Source organism: Seriola dumerili, unplaced genomic scaffold, assembly GCF_002260705.1.
Source record: "Seriola dumerili isolate Sdu_G_001 unplaced genomic scaffold, Sdu_1.0 BDQW01000068.1, whole genome shotgun sequence".
Lineage (NCBI taxonomy): Eukaryota > Metazoa > Chordata > Actinopteri > Carangiformes > Carangidae > Seriola > Seriola dumerili.
The window spans coordinates 3,688,077-3,705,774 of record NW_019174323.1 but is presented as its reverse complement, the minus strand read 5'-3'; the positions used below and the strand labels follow the sequence as shown (position 1 = coordinate 3,705,774).

The 17,698-nt window shown below is 41.0% G+C and overlaps 1 protein-coding gene and 1 non-coding gene across 2 annotated transcripts; one reads left to right on the top strand and one right to left on the bottom strand.

Moving 5' to 3' along the window:
* The first annotated feature begins 444 nt into the window (after positions 1-444).
* Positions 445-516, top strand: trnac-gca. Its single transcript has one exon. It is a non-coding gene; the product is annotated as a tRNA-Cys (tRNA).
* A 1,220-nt stretch (positions 517-1,736) lies between these two features.
* Positions 1,737-17,254, bottom strand: LOC111220081 (plexin domain-containing protein 1-like). Its single transcript, XM_022743039.1, has 13 exons — positions 16,702-17,254; positions 9,641-9,801; positions 5,712-5,855; positions 5,540-5,609; positions 4,871-4,993; positions 4,667-4,785; positions 4,438-4,537; positions 3,629-3,724; positions 3,457-3,538; positions 3,313-3,373; positions 3,109-3,232; positions 2,614-2,774; positions 1,737-2,496 (listed from the first exon to the last, which is right to left on the bottom strand). The coding sequence occupies exons 1-13, from the start codon at positions 16,775-16,777 to the stop codon at positions 2,371-2,373; spliced, it is 1,443 nt and encodes a 480-aa protein (XP_022598760.1). The 5' UTR covers positions 16,778-17,254; the 3' UTR covers positions 1,737-2,370.
* Between the last annotated feature and the right edge of the window lie 444 nt (positions 17,255-17,698).

The window sequence follows — 17,698 nt, the reverse complement described above, 5'->3', positions numbered from 1 at the left end:
AAAACAGAGGTTGCCCCCCCCCGAAACCAAGACTAAGTTAATACAAACCCATTATGAAGTGTATATCTGGTCTGAAACGCCTCTGTAATAGTAACCAGGTCAGAAATAATGAATTAAACGGCAAAAGTAAAAAGTAGACACATCGATGACAAATAAATAGTTGAGCAAACTGTAAATTAGATGTAACATTTGATGCACACGGTTTAACTGTGTCTAGTTGGCGGTCTCTGCCGGACACTGAGATAAATAACATCTCCGTCACCCATCCTGACTTCAATGTGAACGTTAGCGAAATGCTACATTATGGTTTAACCATAGACCCTGTGTGTTAATATGCGTTGTTGTGCGGTGGTACACAAAAATGAAATATAAACTCCACTGAATACACAGACCACAGATATTATTTATGGTTAAATACATGGCATGATCCCTTGCAAATGCATCGGGGGTATAGCTCAGTGGTAGAGCATTTGACTGCAGATCAAGAGGTCCCCGGTTCAAATCCGGGTGCCCCCTCTTTTTATTATCTCCATATTGGTTTGTCGTTTGTTTTAGCATATAAACCGATATAAACGTAACCAAAACTTACCGATACGGTGAAGTTGTTGAAAGTGTCCTCAGTTAACGGCTACAACAAACGCCACCCGCGCCATGTTAGAGTTAGAAGGGTTGGAAATCCTACATTTGTTTGCATCATGCGACTTTAATCAAACTTCACAAATTTATCTTTATTTCTTACACACTTTTAATTGCTTTACCGTCATTTAAAGACATTATATTACTAAAGCCAGCATCACTTGGACTATTCCTACCCCCTTTTTGGAATGGTATGTTCCACCTGTTGTAGTTGCAGTCTACTTAATGGAGGACGTAAAGTTTTTTGGGGGCGCTGAAATAAGGTCCCAGTACAGGTGTTACTACATTCGTTTTGCGCGTTAATGTTCCTACATCAAACTGTAAGTCATATATTAACATAACTCCTTGTTTGTCTGTCATTTACTAGGATAATTGGACCCTTTTTGTGGACTACTAGCACTTGTTATGCTAATTAGGACCAATTAACAGCAGCAGTGTTAATGTCAAGTTTTCATTGTTAGTCAGTTGGAAAGCCTGTTAGATGTCTGTTGCACCAGGTTAACCAATAATTATATTAGTTACAAGCAGCCAGCATGCTTGAATGTTAATATTTAGCTGTGTTTTGTCAGATATTTCCCTGTTAGCTAAACAAACACTACAGGAATAACTGTCCTTGCTTGCTATAGCTAGACTTGCTGTAATTGCAGCCTCTGCCTCGTTGATGGCTGTGGGACATAAATGATTTAGGCTCAATGTGTCATTTGGGATAAGTGTGTGTTTCTTGTAGCTAGTCTTATGGCTACATCGTGTGGCCTACTTGTCATCAATCACATATTCACTGGTTTTGTTTGTATCATGTTTGTCATTCAGAAACCACACACACACACACACACACACACACACACACACACACACACACACACACACACACACACACACACTTTTGCCCCAGTGCCACTCACCTGACAGTGGCGGCCATCTCTCCCACCACGTCATTTACCTCGGTGATACAGTAGTATATTGACATAGCTACAACTAACAATTACTGACAGGTGACAGAGTCGGAAACACTCATCGTAACCACCTGTTCACACTCAAGATGATCTGTGCCATTTGTTTTCATCTCCTCACCAAGCACAAGATTAATGTCAACACTCACCACCAGCTTTTATTAGAAGACATTTAAAGAGAAAGGTCAAAAGAAAACTCTCATAACTTGACATCGCTACAATTCATCCAAACATTTTTCTCCAGAGAAGTTTGAGATGATCATTATAATCACTATCAGTAATACAGTATAGCTAAATATCTGTTGTAGTCCAGAGATATAACATTTTATGAACCAATCATTGCTCGCGTAGAAGTTTCAAGAAACAAAAATAACTCCATAGACTGGGTAAAAACAAAAAATACATAGTTAAGTTGAGCTGTACATTGGTTTGCAGTATGAAGGCTAGTTCAATTCATTCCCTGACATCCCCTTGGATAGATGGGTTTTGTACAGTTACACATTTGCATCTCATCATTTCTGTGCAGTCGTCTTCCTCTCAGACCCTCCAACCCTTGGCTAATATGGCCAGTCTCCTGTGTGCGATGGCAAAGAGCAAGATACACAGAGAAAGCTGGAAAGAGCTACGAGAGCAGTTACAGTAAACACTGTCCAGCCGCCAAGGTTGGAGTAGGGCATCCTGTGTCAATGGTCTGGCTGGTCGTCCGTATTCATCCCCCTGTAGTGCCGTTACAATCCTCAAGATGGTGTCCTTTCTTCTTCTGAGTCCTGCAAGTCCAGGACCCTTAGCAACACTGCTCAGCTTCAATGAAACCTTCTTTTTCGTGACCCCCAAGCTCAACCTCAGCGTAACTGGAGTGGCAACCCTGGTTGCGGAACTTCATAGAGGGCCAGTAGTTATTGGTGTGTCGCTACAAACAACAGACAGTAGTTGCTGAAGGCCAGGCATCAGAAAAACTTGAACTGTTGACTCTACAGAGTGTATGAAGCTGTGGTGTGTAGGTGGAGCCTGAGGTTCTTTTTCTCACCTGCATGAGGTAGAACGGTGGAGCAACTGTAGGGTGTGTGTTGATGTAGTAGACAGCCAGTAAGGTCAGAGCTACAAGCAGAACAAGGGCAGCCACCACACCTGCTATGATGGCCGTGTTCTCTGTTATCCCCTTATGCTTTGAAGAACCCGTCTGTAAATCTGAAAGGAAAGAAAACTGAGACTCTGGGTATTGTTAAAGCTGGTTGGCTGACCTTAGGGCCTTAATGAAAGTGAGTGCACTTATTATCTTGTTAATAATCCTTAAATGTACAGGAAAACTGTGCACACACACATCTATGGCAAGTAGGGTAGGTCAAAGGTGAACCAGGAAATATGTTGATAAACTGTGATAGATGTTTACATTGAATAGTTTGGGGTCATAATTATACTGTTTACCTTTGTATACTCTTTTGAATGAGGTTGACTAACCTGGATGTTTGTCTAGTTCTGATCTGTTCTGTTCCCCCTAGATCCTTGCTGCAGAGAAACTCACCGCTAGTGACAGGCTGGTCTTCGAGCACTGCTGAAGAAGGCGTTGGACCTGGGGAAGAGTGGTTGAAGGAGCTCATGGATCCCTCAGGTAGTATCGGGTTGTAGTCCTCGCATGTGCCTTTAGCCTGTGAGAACGCCAATATGAAGGACTCAAAAAACAATGAAATATAATCATCATAATTTATACATGGATAATGTGTCTCACCTCTTCAGGGCAGTTATAATCTAACCACTCTTGTCTATGCCGGTCAATACCGTCAGAACATCTGAAACACAGTGAGAACGTAATGAGAAGAGCCAGGCTCTCTACAGCTTCATTGCAAGATAAATCTTTAGAGCTTCCACCTACCGTTGAAGTGTGTTGCACCAGCCGCAGTCGGTTGTCAAGTTGGATGTTAGGCAGAGATCACAGGATGTGTGCTGAAGACAAGCTGGAGGAATGAGATACAGTGCTCTGGAGTTAGAGAGGTGAATGATGAAGCTAGGCTGTCATATGAAAGCCAGATAGTCATAATACTTACTGGGTAGAGGAGTGAACTCAAAAGCAGATCTGTTAACAATCTTTGTTGTGTCAATCTCCACACGATGATACTCGTAGATAGTGCGCCGCTTTGGATCTTCAAGACAATTATAAAATGTTGGTATGTTTGAGTTTTTGCCATATGGATTAAAAGCTACTCTGCTTTTACAGAATATTATGAAAAAAAGCATAAATTCCTAAAAAAAAAATCAGTCATTGACAAAAGAGAAACAAATTTCAACAATGGCTCAGCTCCATCTCAACGAGCCATGTCAGTGAGCCAGCACGCACAGTATCAGGACCTACTAGCTGGAACTAGCTCCTCTAAACAGAATGCAGTTGTTTTTTTTTATTGTTATCAATTGCACCTGTCTAAAGATGTTCAGGTGTCTATAGCTTCAACAGATTAAAAAGTACGAACCCCTTAATTAGTTAACAGTGAGCCATTCGCAGTACACATGTGTTGATGGTCTTATTTCTCTTCTTTTTACTTAGATTAAATAGATCATATTACCAAAACATATGAAAGTTTCTCTGTTTATAACAAAGTAAGGCCCGGTTTATGAGGCATATGCCAATGTCAATTTGAGGTTTTAAGTAATGTAATAACTTATACACCAAAATCCTAAAGCTTTGTTACAAAATTGGAAGTTTTTTATAATGAGAAATGCTTGTTTTTATAATGAAAAACGGGTGATATGTCATAATAACAAGAAATATATTGCATTATCAAAGAACAAGAAACAGTTTTTTTGGTCATCATGGCACCAATAGGCATCCAGAGATTTTGAAGTTAGTTTAAAATCTGACCTGAGAGCTGCGAGGGGGAGAGGAATGCCATGAAAGCATCAGACAGTCCCACTTTCACTGGATGCTCGGTGGAATTAATTTTCTCCACTGGCACAGGGATCTGAAAAAGAACGGCATTTTGTTTTAACGTGGCTAAACCTGATATACAATCAGAAGATTTGTTCTGTTTCCTCATAACAGTGACCGTACAGACGATAAGAAAACAGTGTAGCTGAACTCCATAACTTACATCTCTGTAGTTGAAAACAATGGTTCCATTTCTGTGGAGGGCTGCCTGGAAAGTAAAAGCTCCTTCAGCCTCTCTGTCCTTTAGCCGCACCTTGTCCCACTGCACCACGAATAGGTTACCTGAGCAGAGTGAGACGCAGAGGCCAGTCAGAGAAATCCAGGAGCTCCCAAACACTACAGGCGTCACTGAGAAGCTCCCATTTACCGTTGTCCGAGTACCTCACTGTTGAGTTTTTGGAGAAGCTGGGGTCAAAGTTGGCCATGAGGGGGGCAACGTACTGTGTGGCAGTCAGCATTCGATGAGTAATCTCCCCCATGAAGATGAACCCTGGGGGGGCCGGGTCAGAAACGCAGGTACATATGTTAAAAACGCTTCATTCAGAAAATTCCTACATTGTTTTTTACATACTCTTAAGGACGATTGCAGTACATGTTGCATGTTTGGACCCTTTGACTACAAGCAATATCTACTACGAATTTTTTCAAGATGCAGTTAAAAGCTCTGGAAAAAGCTAGTAAGTGGACCTTTAAGTTAAGTTTACATTGTCAAAGCAGGAAAAATACATAAAAAGTATAAAACTGTGAAGCAGTGAATGTTTTTATCCCCATTACAGGATATTCAATCAATGTTGAATCAACAAACAACTCAATCTTTTTACGATAAAAAATTTAGGACACGCACAGCAGGTCTTTAAGCAATTAAAACCATCAAAGAAATGAAGGCATGTATATTTAATTAGATATATTATGGCCTGGTATCCCTGAATATTTCCCCAGGGTACGACAGAGTCTCCTTCAGTGCATTGGTAGACGTTTGGTCTCCTGATTGGAAGAGCAAAGCAGATGAGATCAAGTAATGTAAAGTAAAACTCACCGCCAGTTGCTACGATAATTTGTCTCAAGTAGTGTCCATAAAAAGGGAAATCAAAAGAAAGTGCCACCCTCTGTGGAAAAGAAGAAATATCAGACATGTCTGGGTGTTAAATCCAAAGTGTGTGTGTGTGTGTATGTGTGTTTGTGTGTGTGTGTGTGTGCGCGCGTCTCACCGCTGCCTGTCGATGTGTATTGGACAGTATGCCATGGATTCGGACTTGGCTCTTGTGCAGCGTGTTCAAATCTACCCACAAGTCTTCAGTCTGTCTGTCAGTTGGACCAAAGCTCTGCCATGTGTAGTAGCTCTTGGTGTCCTCCTGAGAGAAAGAGGACACTCATTAGGAGAGCGAACTTGTCAGAACATGGTGAGATAGTTTAGAGTAGCTTTCTGAAATTCATTCATTTGCTTTATTAATAATATGACTATTTCACAATTCATATCATTGTCCTCTACAGTTCTTAAATTATTGTAGGTGCCAGTTAGGGCTGGAGAAATTAAACCCTAGGCCTGTATTGTACTTTTAGTCTTAAAGAATATATACTGTAGTAGATTTGTACTGAGAAAATACGTGGCAGAATAATCAATAATGAAACTAATTATCTGCACTTCTAAATTATATTTCATTCACATCACACTGATAGGACATAATTAATCTTTGTGAAGATTTTCTAACATATCTACACCCTCTTTTAACCTCTTTTTACAATAATTTGATCTCTTCTCTACACACCACTCTGCATATTTATGTTTGGAGAGGGATCAGCAGCAGCATCCTGAAATCTGTTGAATTGCATTAATAATGTCTTGACTGAAACATTCAATTTTCTTTTATTCAGACATTTTGTCATGACATGTGATGATGAACCAGAGAGGATCAGGGCTGATGTCACACGCAGACAGTTGTTCCCAGTTGGGTTAACGGCCCCCCCCATATGGAGTCGTGAGAGCCGTCAGGTAAGAAATACATTGGACTACACAAAATTCTTATGAAAATTATTCAAATGAGAAAGTAACTTGTGAGCATATCAATCAAAAGATCAAAAACATACAGGCTATCAAAAAGGTTATGAGAGGAAATTGCTTGGTGCTAAGGGTAAGCTGGGAACCACTGCACTGGGACATCTGAGGATTTCTCTCCTCTATTTCTGTCCATACAGTTCCACTTGGGGGAGCTGTTTACACATTACACACAGTGCTTTGACAACGAGGACCTGTGTCTTCCAACAGATATCTAGTCTTGATGGCATTATTAATGTATGCCACAGTTGAAGGTGACAGAGAGCAATGGTTCTGGGGTTTAGTGTGGGCTCAGAAAGTGGAGCAGTTAAATGCAGCGCTCTCAGTGCCTCTCCGGCTGCTCCATATACAGAAAGTGACCCACTTTTTTTCTCCCATCTCTACTGCCTGACAGCAGCCTGTGTTTTCGAGAGGGTGGGAGGGGTTTGGGATTTCTAGGTGAGGAGATGGGAACAATCATATACTATTTTCCCTCACAGCTGACTGATTTATTGAAGATATTCCGGTTGGACAAGAGATGGAGGGTCTCGGAAATTGGGATCAGACCTCCCAAAAAAGGCAACAGCAGCAGTACAACAGAGCTACTTGTGATCTTGTCCAAGTGAGTCATTCACGAGCACACACATGTGCACATACTAACGCACAGCCACGCTTAAACAAACACTGTAAGTTGGCAGGTTGAGGTTGTCGTCTGTTTTCAATTTGAATTGTAGGGAGAGGGAAAAAAAAGTACAACACAATTTATTTGGGTTGAATTTTACTGAGGCTGATTTAAGTGAAAGACGAGTCTGGGACATAAGACAAATAAAACCTCATTACACATACACACACGGACACACACACACACGGACACACACGGTCACACACACACACACACACACATACACACAGAGAACTAAAAGGTAATGAATGGAAAATGGCAAAGGATACGTCCAACTGGCAAACACCTAATAACAATGACCTCCACTCAAAGCTTCTTAACTTTGTGAGAATAAAGATTATAACCCCGCTTGACCTTTCAGCTCAGTATTATCACAACCCATTGTCAGGTTAAAGCTTAAACAATGTAATTTATGATAAACCAGATAAAAAAAAAATACTTTTTAGTTTCACTTCATTCATTTAGCTTGACATTTTGTTCATGTTGGCCAGTTTCTTGTTGGGAGATGGAAATGTTTTGTTTTTCCAAAAGTAAACAGCGAGTGACGTACCCGTCAGGCTGATGTTATTTTTAGTTGAAACAAAAGCTACGGCAGCAGTTGCTAGGAGCGGTTAACAAAATGTTTTTATGAAGAGCTAAGAGATACGACGTCTTAATGTCATATTTCCGCTGTAAATCAGTTTACAACAACCTGTTCTGTAGTTGTGACCTCATCGCCAGTCACTACTTTTGTTGCAGTTTTTCTCAGTCAGTTTTCAAGGCTGTGGCTAGTGTAAAGCCGCATTTCCACCGCAGGAACTCTCCCCAGGAACCTTTCGAGGAACTATGTGCGTTTCCACCGCAGGAACCACGGTCTAAATTTAGTTCCAAGGTAATTGATCGACCCCCAAAAAGGTACCTGGGCAGGGGGTAGTACTTTCCAAAGGCTCAGGAACTTTGGGGGGGTGTGGTCTGCGGTGCTGAACATTTCTGACTGGTCGAGTACTCACTGCATTTTATTTCATCCACGATGTTTAAAAGTCTGCGGCGAGCGAGCGAGCACTGACCAAGCAAACACATTTTCCACAGCACGAAACAGGTCCGGGTGAAGGTAAAAAAACTGAAACAGGACTTCAAAAAAATTGAAGGACCACAACAACCAGAGTGGCTAGGGGTTGCCACCCGTTACGTATAATACAAGATCGTCCCGTATTTGAAAATGAAATGCTGCGTCTTGTATTGAATGAATATGGGAGGCAATTTGTCCCGTATTTTTGTTCATGTTATGTCCTCAAAGAGCTGTGAATTTTGCATAATCTTCCTGGGACTTTAGGCCGCGGTGGAAACGCAGACAACAATGGGCCACAGGAACCTTTTAGTTCCTGAAGAAAAGTACCTGGAACTTGGTCTAAATGCGGCTTAACAGTCAATTGAGGTGCATGGTTCTACAGTAATACCGAACTGCAACACAAACTGGAGCCTCCCGCGAGCTTTGTTGCTGTCTAACTGCTCTATCTGAGATGCACTTGAATGAACCACTGTTGTGCTGTGGTGACCTGGCATTGTATGGTTGTTGTCTAGTGTCATAGAATAAAGCACCGGTATGGATTCATTCAGTTGCTGTCTCTTAGCTTTCCAAGCTAATGAAGTGTTCTGGGACTTCTGCTAACTACGTGTTGCTAGCTCCTTACATCAGCCCATGTTGCACTATGAAGCAAGCTCGTTACGTGTGTTAACAGCTCTGTGCTGCACTTACGTGGATTTGGGGAAGTTTACATTTCACCAACTCCAGCCAAACTTGTTACCCAAGTATTACATTTGCCAAACACATCCTCACACCCTTTTATCTTGTAAAAGTGAAACATACTGTCTGAAAATACAAACAAAGGTTCATTAATCTAACTATTGTGTTGATGTCCAAGTATGGTTTTTCTATAGTGAACAGTGAAAAGTGGTAGTGTTGGACTGAAGTAACATTTTTCTTTTTTCCAATTATACTAGGGCTAATTAGATACCATGAAATACAACAATATGTTGTTTTAATTCCATGTCTTCTACATGGTTCAACTGATGAGGATGCCAACGTTTTATCTCGGTCCTGCAGTAGATTTAGTCTCAGTCTGAGCCATGATATCATGTACAGAGGCTTCAGAAAGACCCTTTTACTTTTGCACACTTTACTGTGTTGTAGATTTCATCTTAAATTGATAAAATGGCATTTTATGCTCATCAATCTACACTCAATCAAAATTTCAGTCGGCAGTTGTCGGCTAGAAATGAGAAGCGTGCTTCTGAAATCAACCACCAGTTATTTAAATAACGACAATTTCAAGCGGTAAGTCTGCTGCCTTCATCATGGTAGACTGCATATGTGCTGTGCTAGAGCGCAAAGCTTGACAGATGTAGTAACAGTAAATAATGGAAGTGGGCTGTATGAATCTCACTAATATGCGGGTCATGTCGTCAGGCAGGGGGCTGATATCGACTCCTCCTCCTCCGCCTCCGCCTCCACCTTCGGCCTGTGTGTTGCTGGTTTCTTTGTGCTCGTGGGGGTGAAAACCGGATGGATCCCCATCTGTCCGCAGAGGAGTCCGGCTCAGCGCACCTAGAACAAGACAGGGATTGTGGTGACTGAGTAGTGTCAACACAGAGACATGCAGGAGCACTGACTCCATGAAAAAACAGATGTCTCTTGAACTCTGCAGGGACAAGAGGCTTTGTCTTGAAATCCATGTTTAGAGTTTTTGGATCAATAACTGAAAAATACAGGAGGAAAAAAAAACTCAACTCACAACACCAGGAAAAAAAAGAAAAGACTCATAAGTATGTTTTCTTTACATCTGTCATGCAGAAATAGAGCCATGATTTGTTTTTAATCTCTGCATTTTAAACTAATCATGTGTCACGTGTGTTTTGGCTCGTTATCAACTAATTGATTCATGATAAAACATTAGTGCGGGTTTTCATGTCATCTGCTCAACAGATCACAGATGGATGTTTATATTTTTTCACATTTCCCTTCAGGAACGTATTTCCTTTGTTTCTTTTTTTTTTTTTTTTTTCATTTTCACAGTAAATTGATCCATGACTCACTGCTCTGTGCACATTTATGGTCGGCAGAGTTACTATGTCAGCAGAACTGACCGGTTGTTCAGCAGAGCGAAGATCTCTGCTGTTTTCCTACTGAAGAACAAGTTAAGGGATTAAATCCAGTTTTTTCTGTCTGGATTTTTATGTGAGCTGTTAGTTCACTGAACTGATGTAACAGCATGTCATGAACATCTTGAGAGAGGGAAAGACAAGAGCCTGTCTGAGGTTCAGATCTCCCTCTCAACCTCTCACTTTTGAAATTGTGTTTATAACATATGACCAAAGATATGTAGACACCATGGATCCTGTTTATACTTTTTTTGTAGTTTTGGTCTGGAGCTGTAGTTTTTTTGCGTAAACGTTTTTGGCTTGCTCTGTTTGTTCCATTTACAAGGTAAATGCTAAATCATTCATTATAGTTTAGACAATAGTTTGCTTCCAGCTCTGACAGTTTTCCTCAGTTCCTCTCCTGTATCAACATGACAATGACCCCCCTGCACAGAGCCACGTCTGTAAAGAAATGGTTATCCCAGGTTGGTGTTGAGGAACTTGATGGACTTGCATGAAGCCCTGACCTCAAACCTCAGACCTCAAACCCCATCCAACATCTTTGAGACGAACTTGAACGCTGACTGAACCGGGCCTTATCACCCCACATCAGTGTTAGACTTCACTAATGCCCATGTGGCCGAGCGGGAGCGAATTCCTGCAGCCAGTTGTCTGAAATCTTGTGGAAACCCTGAACCAGAAGAGTTGATGCTGTTATAGCAGCAGATTGTTTTTGGAATGAGATTTTTAACAATCACATATGGCTGTAATGTTTAGGTGTCTGCATAATGTTGACCTACATGGTCAAAGTATGTGTTTTTCCCTCTGAATATTACCACAACCTACTGGATGTTGGGCATGTGGACTCTCTTAACCATTTGTTAGGTACAGCAGATTATGTAAATTAGCTGCTAATGAATAGTGCAACATTTTTGGAAACATGCTGATTTGCTTTCTTAGTAAGATGAGACGATCTATACCACTCTTGTGTTTGTTTTGAAAATGTCTACGCTACAGCCAGCACCCGGTTAGCTTAGCATAGACTTAAGACTGGAAATGAGGGAAAGTGCTAGCCTTGCTTTGTACAAAGGAAACAAAATCTGACTACCAACACCTGTAAAGCTCACAAGTTGACATTCTTTTCCCTTCTGCTGTAATATTCTGTATATTATACGATTTTATCATCATATACTGAGGTGCACACATTGCATAAAGATTTAATGAAGGGAATTTTCTATTGACAAGTGAAATACAATGACAGAGAGACAATGAAAAGACTTAAGAAATAAAATGGGACATGGGAAAGAAACAACAAGAGGTTATCTCACACACAGGGGAGATGGCTCTAATGAGGAATCTTGTTTGATTATGGTGCAGTGGAAGCTATTTCCACAGCACCAGAACAAGAGGCTCCTAATTGGGTCAGATTGGCAGCACTCATCACCATCATTACTAAACAGCTGAGGAGGCGTCAAACAGCAGGGGGAAGAGATGAGGAAGAGCAGTGAGGAGGAGGCAGATCAGAGACTGTGCATTCGTTATTACAGAATGAACATCAAGTCCTTGAGATGTGTAGATATCTAGTATATGATCCACCATCTCCACAAATTCAGATTTGAGCTTTTCAGACTCTCTAAGCATTGAACTTGTTTTCTTTCCTGGAACATCTCTAACCTTGTGTAACTGTCTGCATGTGGGCCTAGATGAACTTCCAACAAAACAGGCCTAAAAAGAGTTCAAGAGTGGGTTGGGTTTTACATAAGGACTTGAGTTAAGCTGACCTCAGTAGCGTTAGGTCTGGCAGACACATGTGTATGTGGAACCTGCACTGGGAATGTGCAAAGTGGTGCAGAAAAACATCCTGGTGGCTTTGAAACAGGGTCCAAAAAATCCAACAACTAAAATAACAGATGTGACAAATTTGCCAGTGAAGAGCAGATGGTTTAATTGTAAATATACACTCTGCTGCTGCTTATATTAGAATAAAATACACAGGAATGATACTGACAGTCCTCTAAATTTAGAATATTCCTGCTTACTGCCAGAATGGTGTCAATTTACATTGGTGCATCTGCAGAATGCCAGATTTCCTGCTGTTTAATCCATCATATCTTACAGTGGCAGGAGTGTTGACCCAGGTGTGAATGAAACCTCTAATCCTGCAGGTTTATGTTGTGTGGTTAGCAATTATATAATCAGCTATTTTGAGTCGATGGCACCTGGTGTCCACTGTATCTGCCTCCTCAGATGTGTCTGCATTGCAGCAACCACCTTGCAAATGTAGTGGGTGTTGGGAGTCACATCGAACTAGGACACGGCATTTTGAGCCTAATACAGTGTGCTGTGGATATTCAGATTGTGTTCATTCATGCCATCACCATCTCCCACGCAGCTATTTCTCATCCCCCTGATCTCTCGCTCTCTCTCTTTTTCTTTTAAATCTCTAGTAAAATTCAAGCTATTTATTATCGTTATTTACCCTTTCTTTAATCTGTTGCTGTCAACGACAGACATTTAAGAAACATATAAGGTAACATTTTTACTATCAGCAGACTAGACAGCAACTGAAGACAGACTAGACAGCAATCAAATCCACGTTCCTCAGCTGCGACAAAAGCTAAATGTTCTTTCAGTCTGTTCAGTTGGATGAAGTCCACTTATGAAAAATAAATTTCCCCTGAAAATAATCTTTTTCTGGGTAAATTCAAAACACTTTGAAGTTGAAGTGAAGGCGAGGATACATGTACTTGATTGTTGAGAGGAAAAGAGAATTATCAGCAGGCCCAGCAAAAGGGAGTAAAACACTCTTCGCTTCAGAGACAGATACAGTACGCTGAAGAGACCTTTATGTACCATCCAAACACAGCTGAGGAGAGAGGTGATTAAATCTCAGGATACAGAGTCTTGACCCTGTAGCAGTCCTGTTTTGTGTTGTGCTGTTTGATGAGGCACAGAGTTAGTATCAGGACAGGGATTAGCGAAGCACCTGCAGTTGTCTGGCAAAAGAATGATTGGTGGAAGAGTAATCACAGAGCAAGGTCACTTCAATGTGTGTCATCGCAGTTTAATACAGTGGTTTTTATTGTAGTTGGATTTTAAAAGGATGATCTGTGTTAAAACCAGCCTGGAGCTTATGGCGTGGGAGGAAGCCATTTGGCACCTTACGCTGAGAGGAACAGCAGTAACCATAACACACAATCACAAACACTGGCAGCTGGACTGATAAGGAGTCGAAAAGAAAAGGAAAAATGAGGCGTTTAGATAAATATGGATAAATGGATCTGATTCAGAGTTTATAAAATGTTTGATTTAAGTGATGAACTGTCGCAGAGTTGTTTTTTGTTTACATTTGGATCCGATTCTCTGTTTTTAGTGCAGATGACATGTAGATCAAGTTTGCAGATGGACTTGGTCAGATGTACTTTACTTTATGTTTTTTTTTTTTTTTCAGTGCTGCAGTATTTATAGTTTTCACTACAAGAGATTAGAAAGAAATGTACGGTAGCGCCTGATGAATCTGAATCTGAATCTCTTCAGTCAATATGCAGTTTAGTTTAAACTTTGAGACGCACTTTGAATTTAATTGAAAAAGTGCTTCAACTAATGATCATGAATCTGCCAGTTATTTTCTTGATTAATCGTTTGTCAAAAGCATCTGTCACAGTTTCCAAAAGCCCAAGGGGATGTCATGAGATTGCCTGCTTTGTATGACAAACAGTCCATAATTCAAAGATATTGAATTTACTAAGAACAAGAATAGCAGTAAATCCTCACAAATGACTGGAACTGGGAAATGTTTGGCATGACTTAAAACACACAAATAGCTAATGAGTATCAAAAAAGTTGTGATTATTTCTCTCTTTATCAACTAATCGACTAACTAATTGAAGCACATTTCATTATTTTTGTGTAATTTACCCAATGCCAACGCAAATAGTCCAGAGAGCAAAGATTTTTTGCCTGTGTGTGGTTTCTGTTGCGGGGTTCTTCTACTTCAGGTAGTGAAGAAGTAAGAGTTGACTGCAGACTTATGCTCCATTCAGCAAATGATAACACTTAAGATATTCTCTCAGTGGTAACCTAGAAAAAGTTTAACAGAAAATATTGGTGTTATGGGATTTTTTTTTTAGCTCATCTAGGTCATTTGTTGTTTGGAACCTCAGTCGCACCTTTTCTATTGATCAGCAGTCAGATTTAGAATCAAATTGCCTTGTATTGATGCCGTCTGGTTTGAAACGGTTCATATCTGCATATCTGAGACTGAAACCTGAGTTGATCAGTGTGAATCAAGTTGTCTCCTCCTAAACTTAGCTTCTTTTGACGACATCATCAACTTCTCAGATCTGTGTTGATGGCAGGCACATTGAATTGTGTTGTTGTAGCTTCATCGTCTGTCACTTGAAAACTGTTTAAATGGTCACTTGGCCAAACACCATATTATGTCTAATTTAAAGAGAAATTTCCCTAAATATAAATCAATATCAAATGACTCCAGCATTTTGTGATGGCTGAAGTCACATACAGCAATTTAAAGCCTTGAATCTCCTTCACTCTTTTGTTTCTTTTCATGTCAGAATGGATAATATTATAAATCTATGTAAGATTGAGACACATCTGCCTGTTAACACTGGTACGATCAGACATGCTGACTAAGCTCCCCATGGTGTATAGGTGTCTTGGTGCCCTGATGAACATTAGAGGTGACGCTCTGGGTGGGGAAAACAGTACTGGGGGAAAGATCCAACACCAAAAACACAGCAACACAGAAACAGAAACATGACACCTATTTATATAGAGGTATGCATTTTTGTTTTTATCATGTGCAACCTGTCTTTGCACATGAATGACACATGAATTAGTTATTCCCTCAGACAGATCCCATTTCCCCAAGGCACGGCCACACCAGCATTTATAACGGCTACATTTTGGACCGATATCTGTTGATTTCAATGGAAGCTCCATGATCAGTGGATTTTCTCAGAAAGGGTGAAGTAAATCTGCATGGAGCTGTTGCATAGAGATTATCTGCGGTGAGATTTGGATCTGAAATATGTGCTGTTGATCAAGAGCAGACACTCTTTTGACGGTGTTGACCTTTGAGGGAGTGGGAGCGGCCATGCAACCAATTTTATGTAACTCTGCTGCTCTGCAAAAGAGATTTGGCATGGTCCAGAGTCAGCTGTGAGATTGGGGTGGATGGCACGAATACATTCGCTTCAATCACAACATCACCGAGCTTCCAGGTCCACCTATTTAGCAGAGAGTTGTTCCACTTTCTGGTGTGTGAGTGAGCACTAAGATGAAGTTATCAGGCTGCGGGAAAAGGGTGCATAATAGGGAGGCCGCTGTACAGGGGTGAGGCTGACAACTTGAACCGAATCACTGGCTTTGGCAAATTTGAGTGGTGAAGATGAACATGGATGTTTTGCTGGACTTAAAGTTGCCTTATGTTGGGGGGGGGGATCTGTCGCTCTGGTGTGTGCACAGTTTGTCGGGTTGTCCTCTGCAGAGTGAGGCCCCTGATCAGAGGAACTGGGACCACAGGAGAGGCCAGAGAAACTGGAGCACCGCTGATTGTCGGAGGAGGAGAGGCAGCGGAAGAACGGGGGCTGGCTAAAAATAATGTATCTCCAAGGAGAACAAAAATACATTCATGCGCATACACATACATACAGACACACACACACACACACACACACACACACACACATACACACATACACACGGGATGACAGGAGTATACAGAATATATACAGGAGATGCACACAAGTATTTTGGGTGATAAAACAGTTTGAGATGAAATGAACCAACATAGTAAAGCAAGAAACTTCCCAGATTTAAGAATTCAACACTCAGCTGCTGCTCTCATTGACTTTTTCTACTTCTATAAAACTCCTGCTGGAATGAAAGCGTAAATAATCCCCAAAAATTACTGGTTAACCTCAAACATTTACTTTCTAAAATGCCGGATTTCCGATCACATGATCCATATTTCTCCAGCAAATGAACACCAGACACCTTTTTTTTTTTTTTTTTTTTTTAAAATCTGAAATACAGAGGTTTAGGAATAAAATCCTGACCTGCACACAGCCTTTCATGTGTTTCCTGTGACTGACAGAGAGAAATGTCAGGGGACCTGTTAGCTTCACTCACACATATGTGTACACAGAAAAAAAGAAAGTGTCCAAAAAAACATTTTTCAAGCATGCCTGGTGCCAGAAGTTGCAGCAAAGAATTCAGGTCAGATTTCTTTTAACCTTCACAGGATTCACTTCTGTGCAGCGCTTAAGTCTATTGTGAAGAAAGGCCGTCAAAATGGTCCTGACATTAGAGTGCATGTGAATACCTGTGTGTATTTGTTGCTTACCTTCATGCTCTTGAGCCCAGACTCTCCCCAGCTCAGCCTGGGAGAGACAGATCAGGAGAACAGCACAAAGCCCCATGTCCAGCCGACTCTTCTCCCTCCTTCCCCAACTCTTTATCACTCCTCTCCTTCTTCCTCTTCTTCTTCTGTTTATTATTTCCCCCCGTTTCCCCTCTCACTTTGCTGGAAGAACGGGGCTCCTCACTCCTCCACTCCCCCGCCTTTTGTCGCTCTCTCTTTGCCTCTGCTCTCCCACACAGCTGCTTTTTCTTCACCTCAGCTAAGGTTTGCTGCTTTTCTCCCTCCTCTGTCTTTCTCTCTTCTTCTGCTTTGTGTCCTTGTTTGGCCCTCACAGTCACTTCAAGGATGACTGGTCCATGGTAGGAAAAGACTTGACACACAGCCGAAGTGTTGCAGACAGAGAAGTTGTGTTTTCTCTTTGCTCTTCCTTTTGCTTCAGTCTCGTTATTTTCTACTCTTTGAAATAACTCCTCGCTCCCCCTTCTCCCATCTCCCTGTCTGTCTGACTGTCTGTCTCTCTCTCTCTTACTGTCTCTTTCCTTGTGTTTGTTTCTGTTTTGCTGTCTCTAACAGAGCTCTGGATTTTTATATGACTTCCCCAAAGAGGAAATATTTATGTATTTCACCATTTTTTTTCTTTCCTTTCAAACAAAAAAAAAAAAGGGGGAGTTGGAGTTGGGAGGAGCATGTCTCCCCCATGTGGAAGCATGTTGAACCAAAACAAATGTGATGGTTAAATGGTTGACATCTTTAGGACAGGCTTCCCTGCGGTTTGTTTGGCGAAATACAACATGGATTAAGGCAATTTGTGAGTTTTTCGTTTGTTTGCTGTTACATCTGAACACGGGTTTGCTTAAAAAAAAAAACATTTTCCCACAGTGAAGGATGATTAAGATAAAGTGGTATTTAGTGATTTATTGGTGATATTGTTGGGCTATGAAACGTTTTATTTCTTTCACATCTTAAAATGTTTTTCAGA

Bases quoted from the DNA above. Each gene is read 5' to 3' on its own strand.
- LOC111220081 (XM_022743039.1), bottom strand. From the start codon at position 16,777: ATGGGGCTTTGTGCTGTTCTCCTGATCTGTCTCTCCCAGGCTGAGCTG. The intron at 4,538-4,666 runs GTAAGTTATGGA...GTTCTTTTTCAG, and splicing joins TTGTTTTCAACTACAGAGAT to ATCCCTGTGCCAGTGGAGAA. The intron at 2,497-2,613 runs GTGAGAAAAAGA...TGTTGTTTGTAG, and splicing joins CACCGTTCTACCTCATGCAG to CGACACACCAATAACTACTG.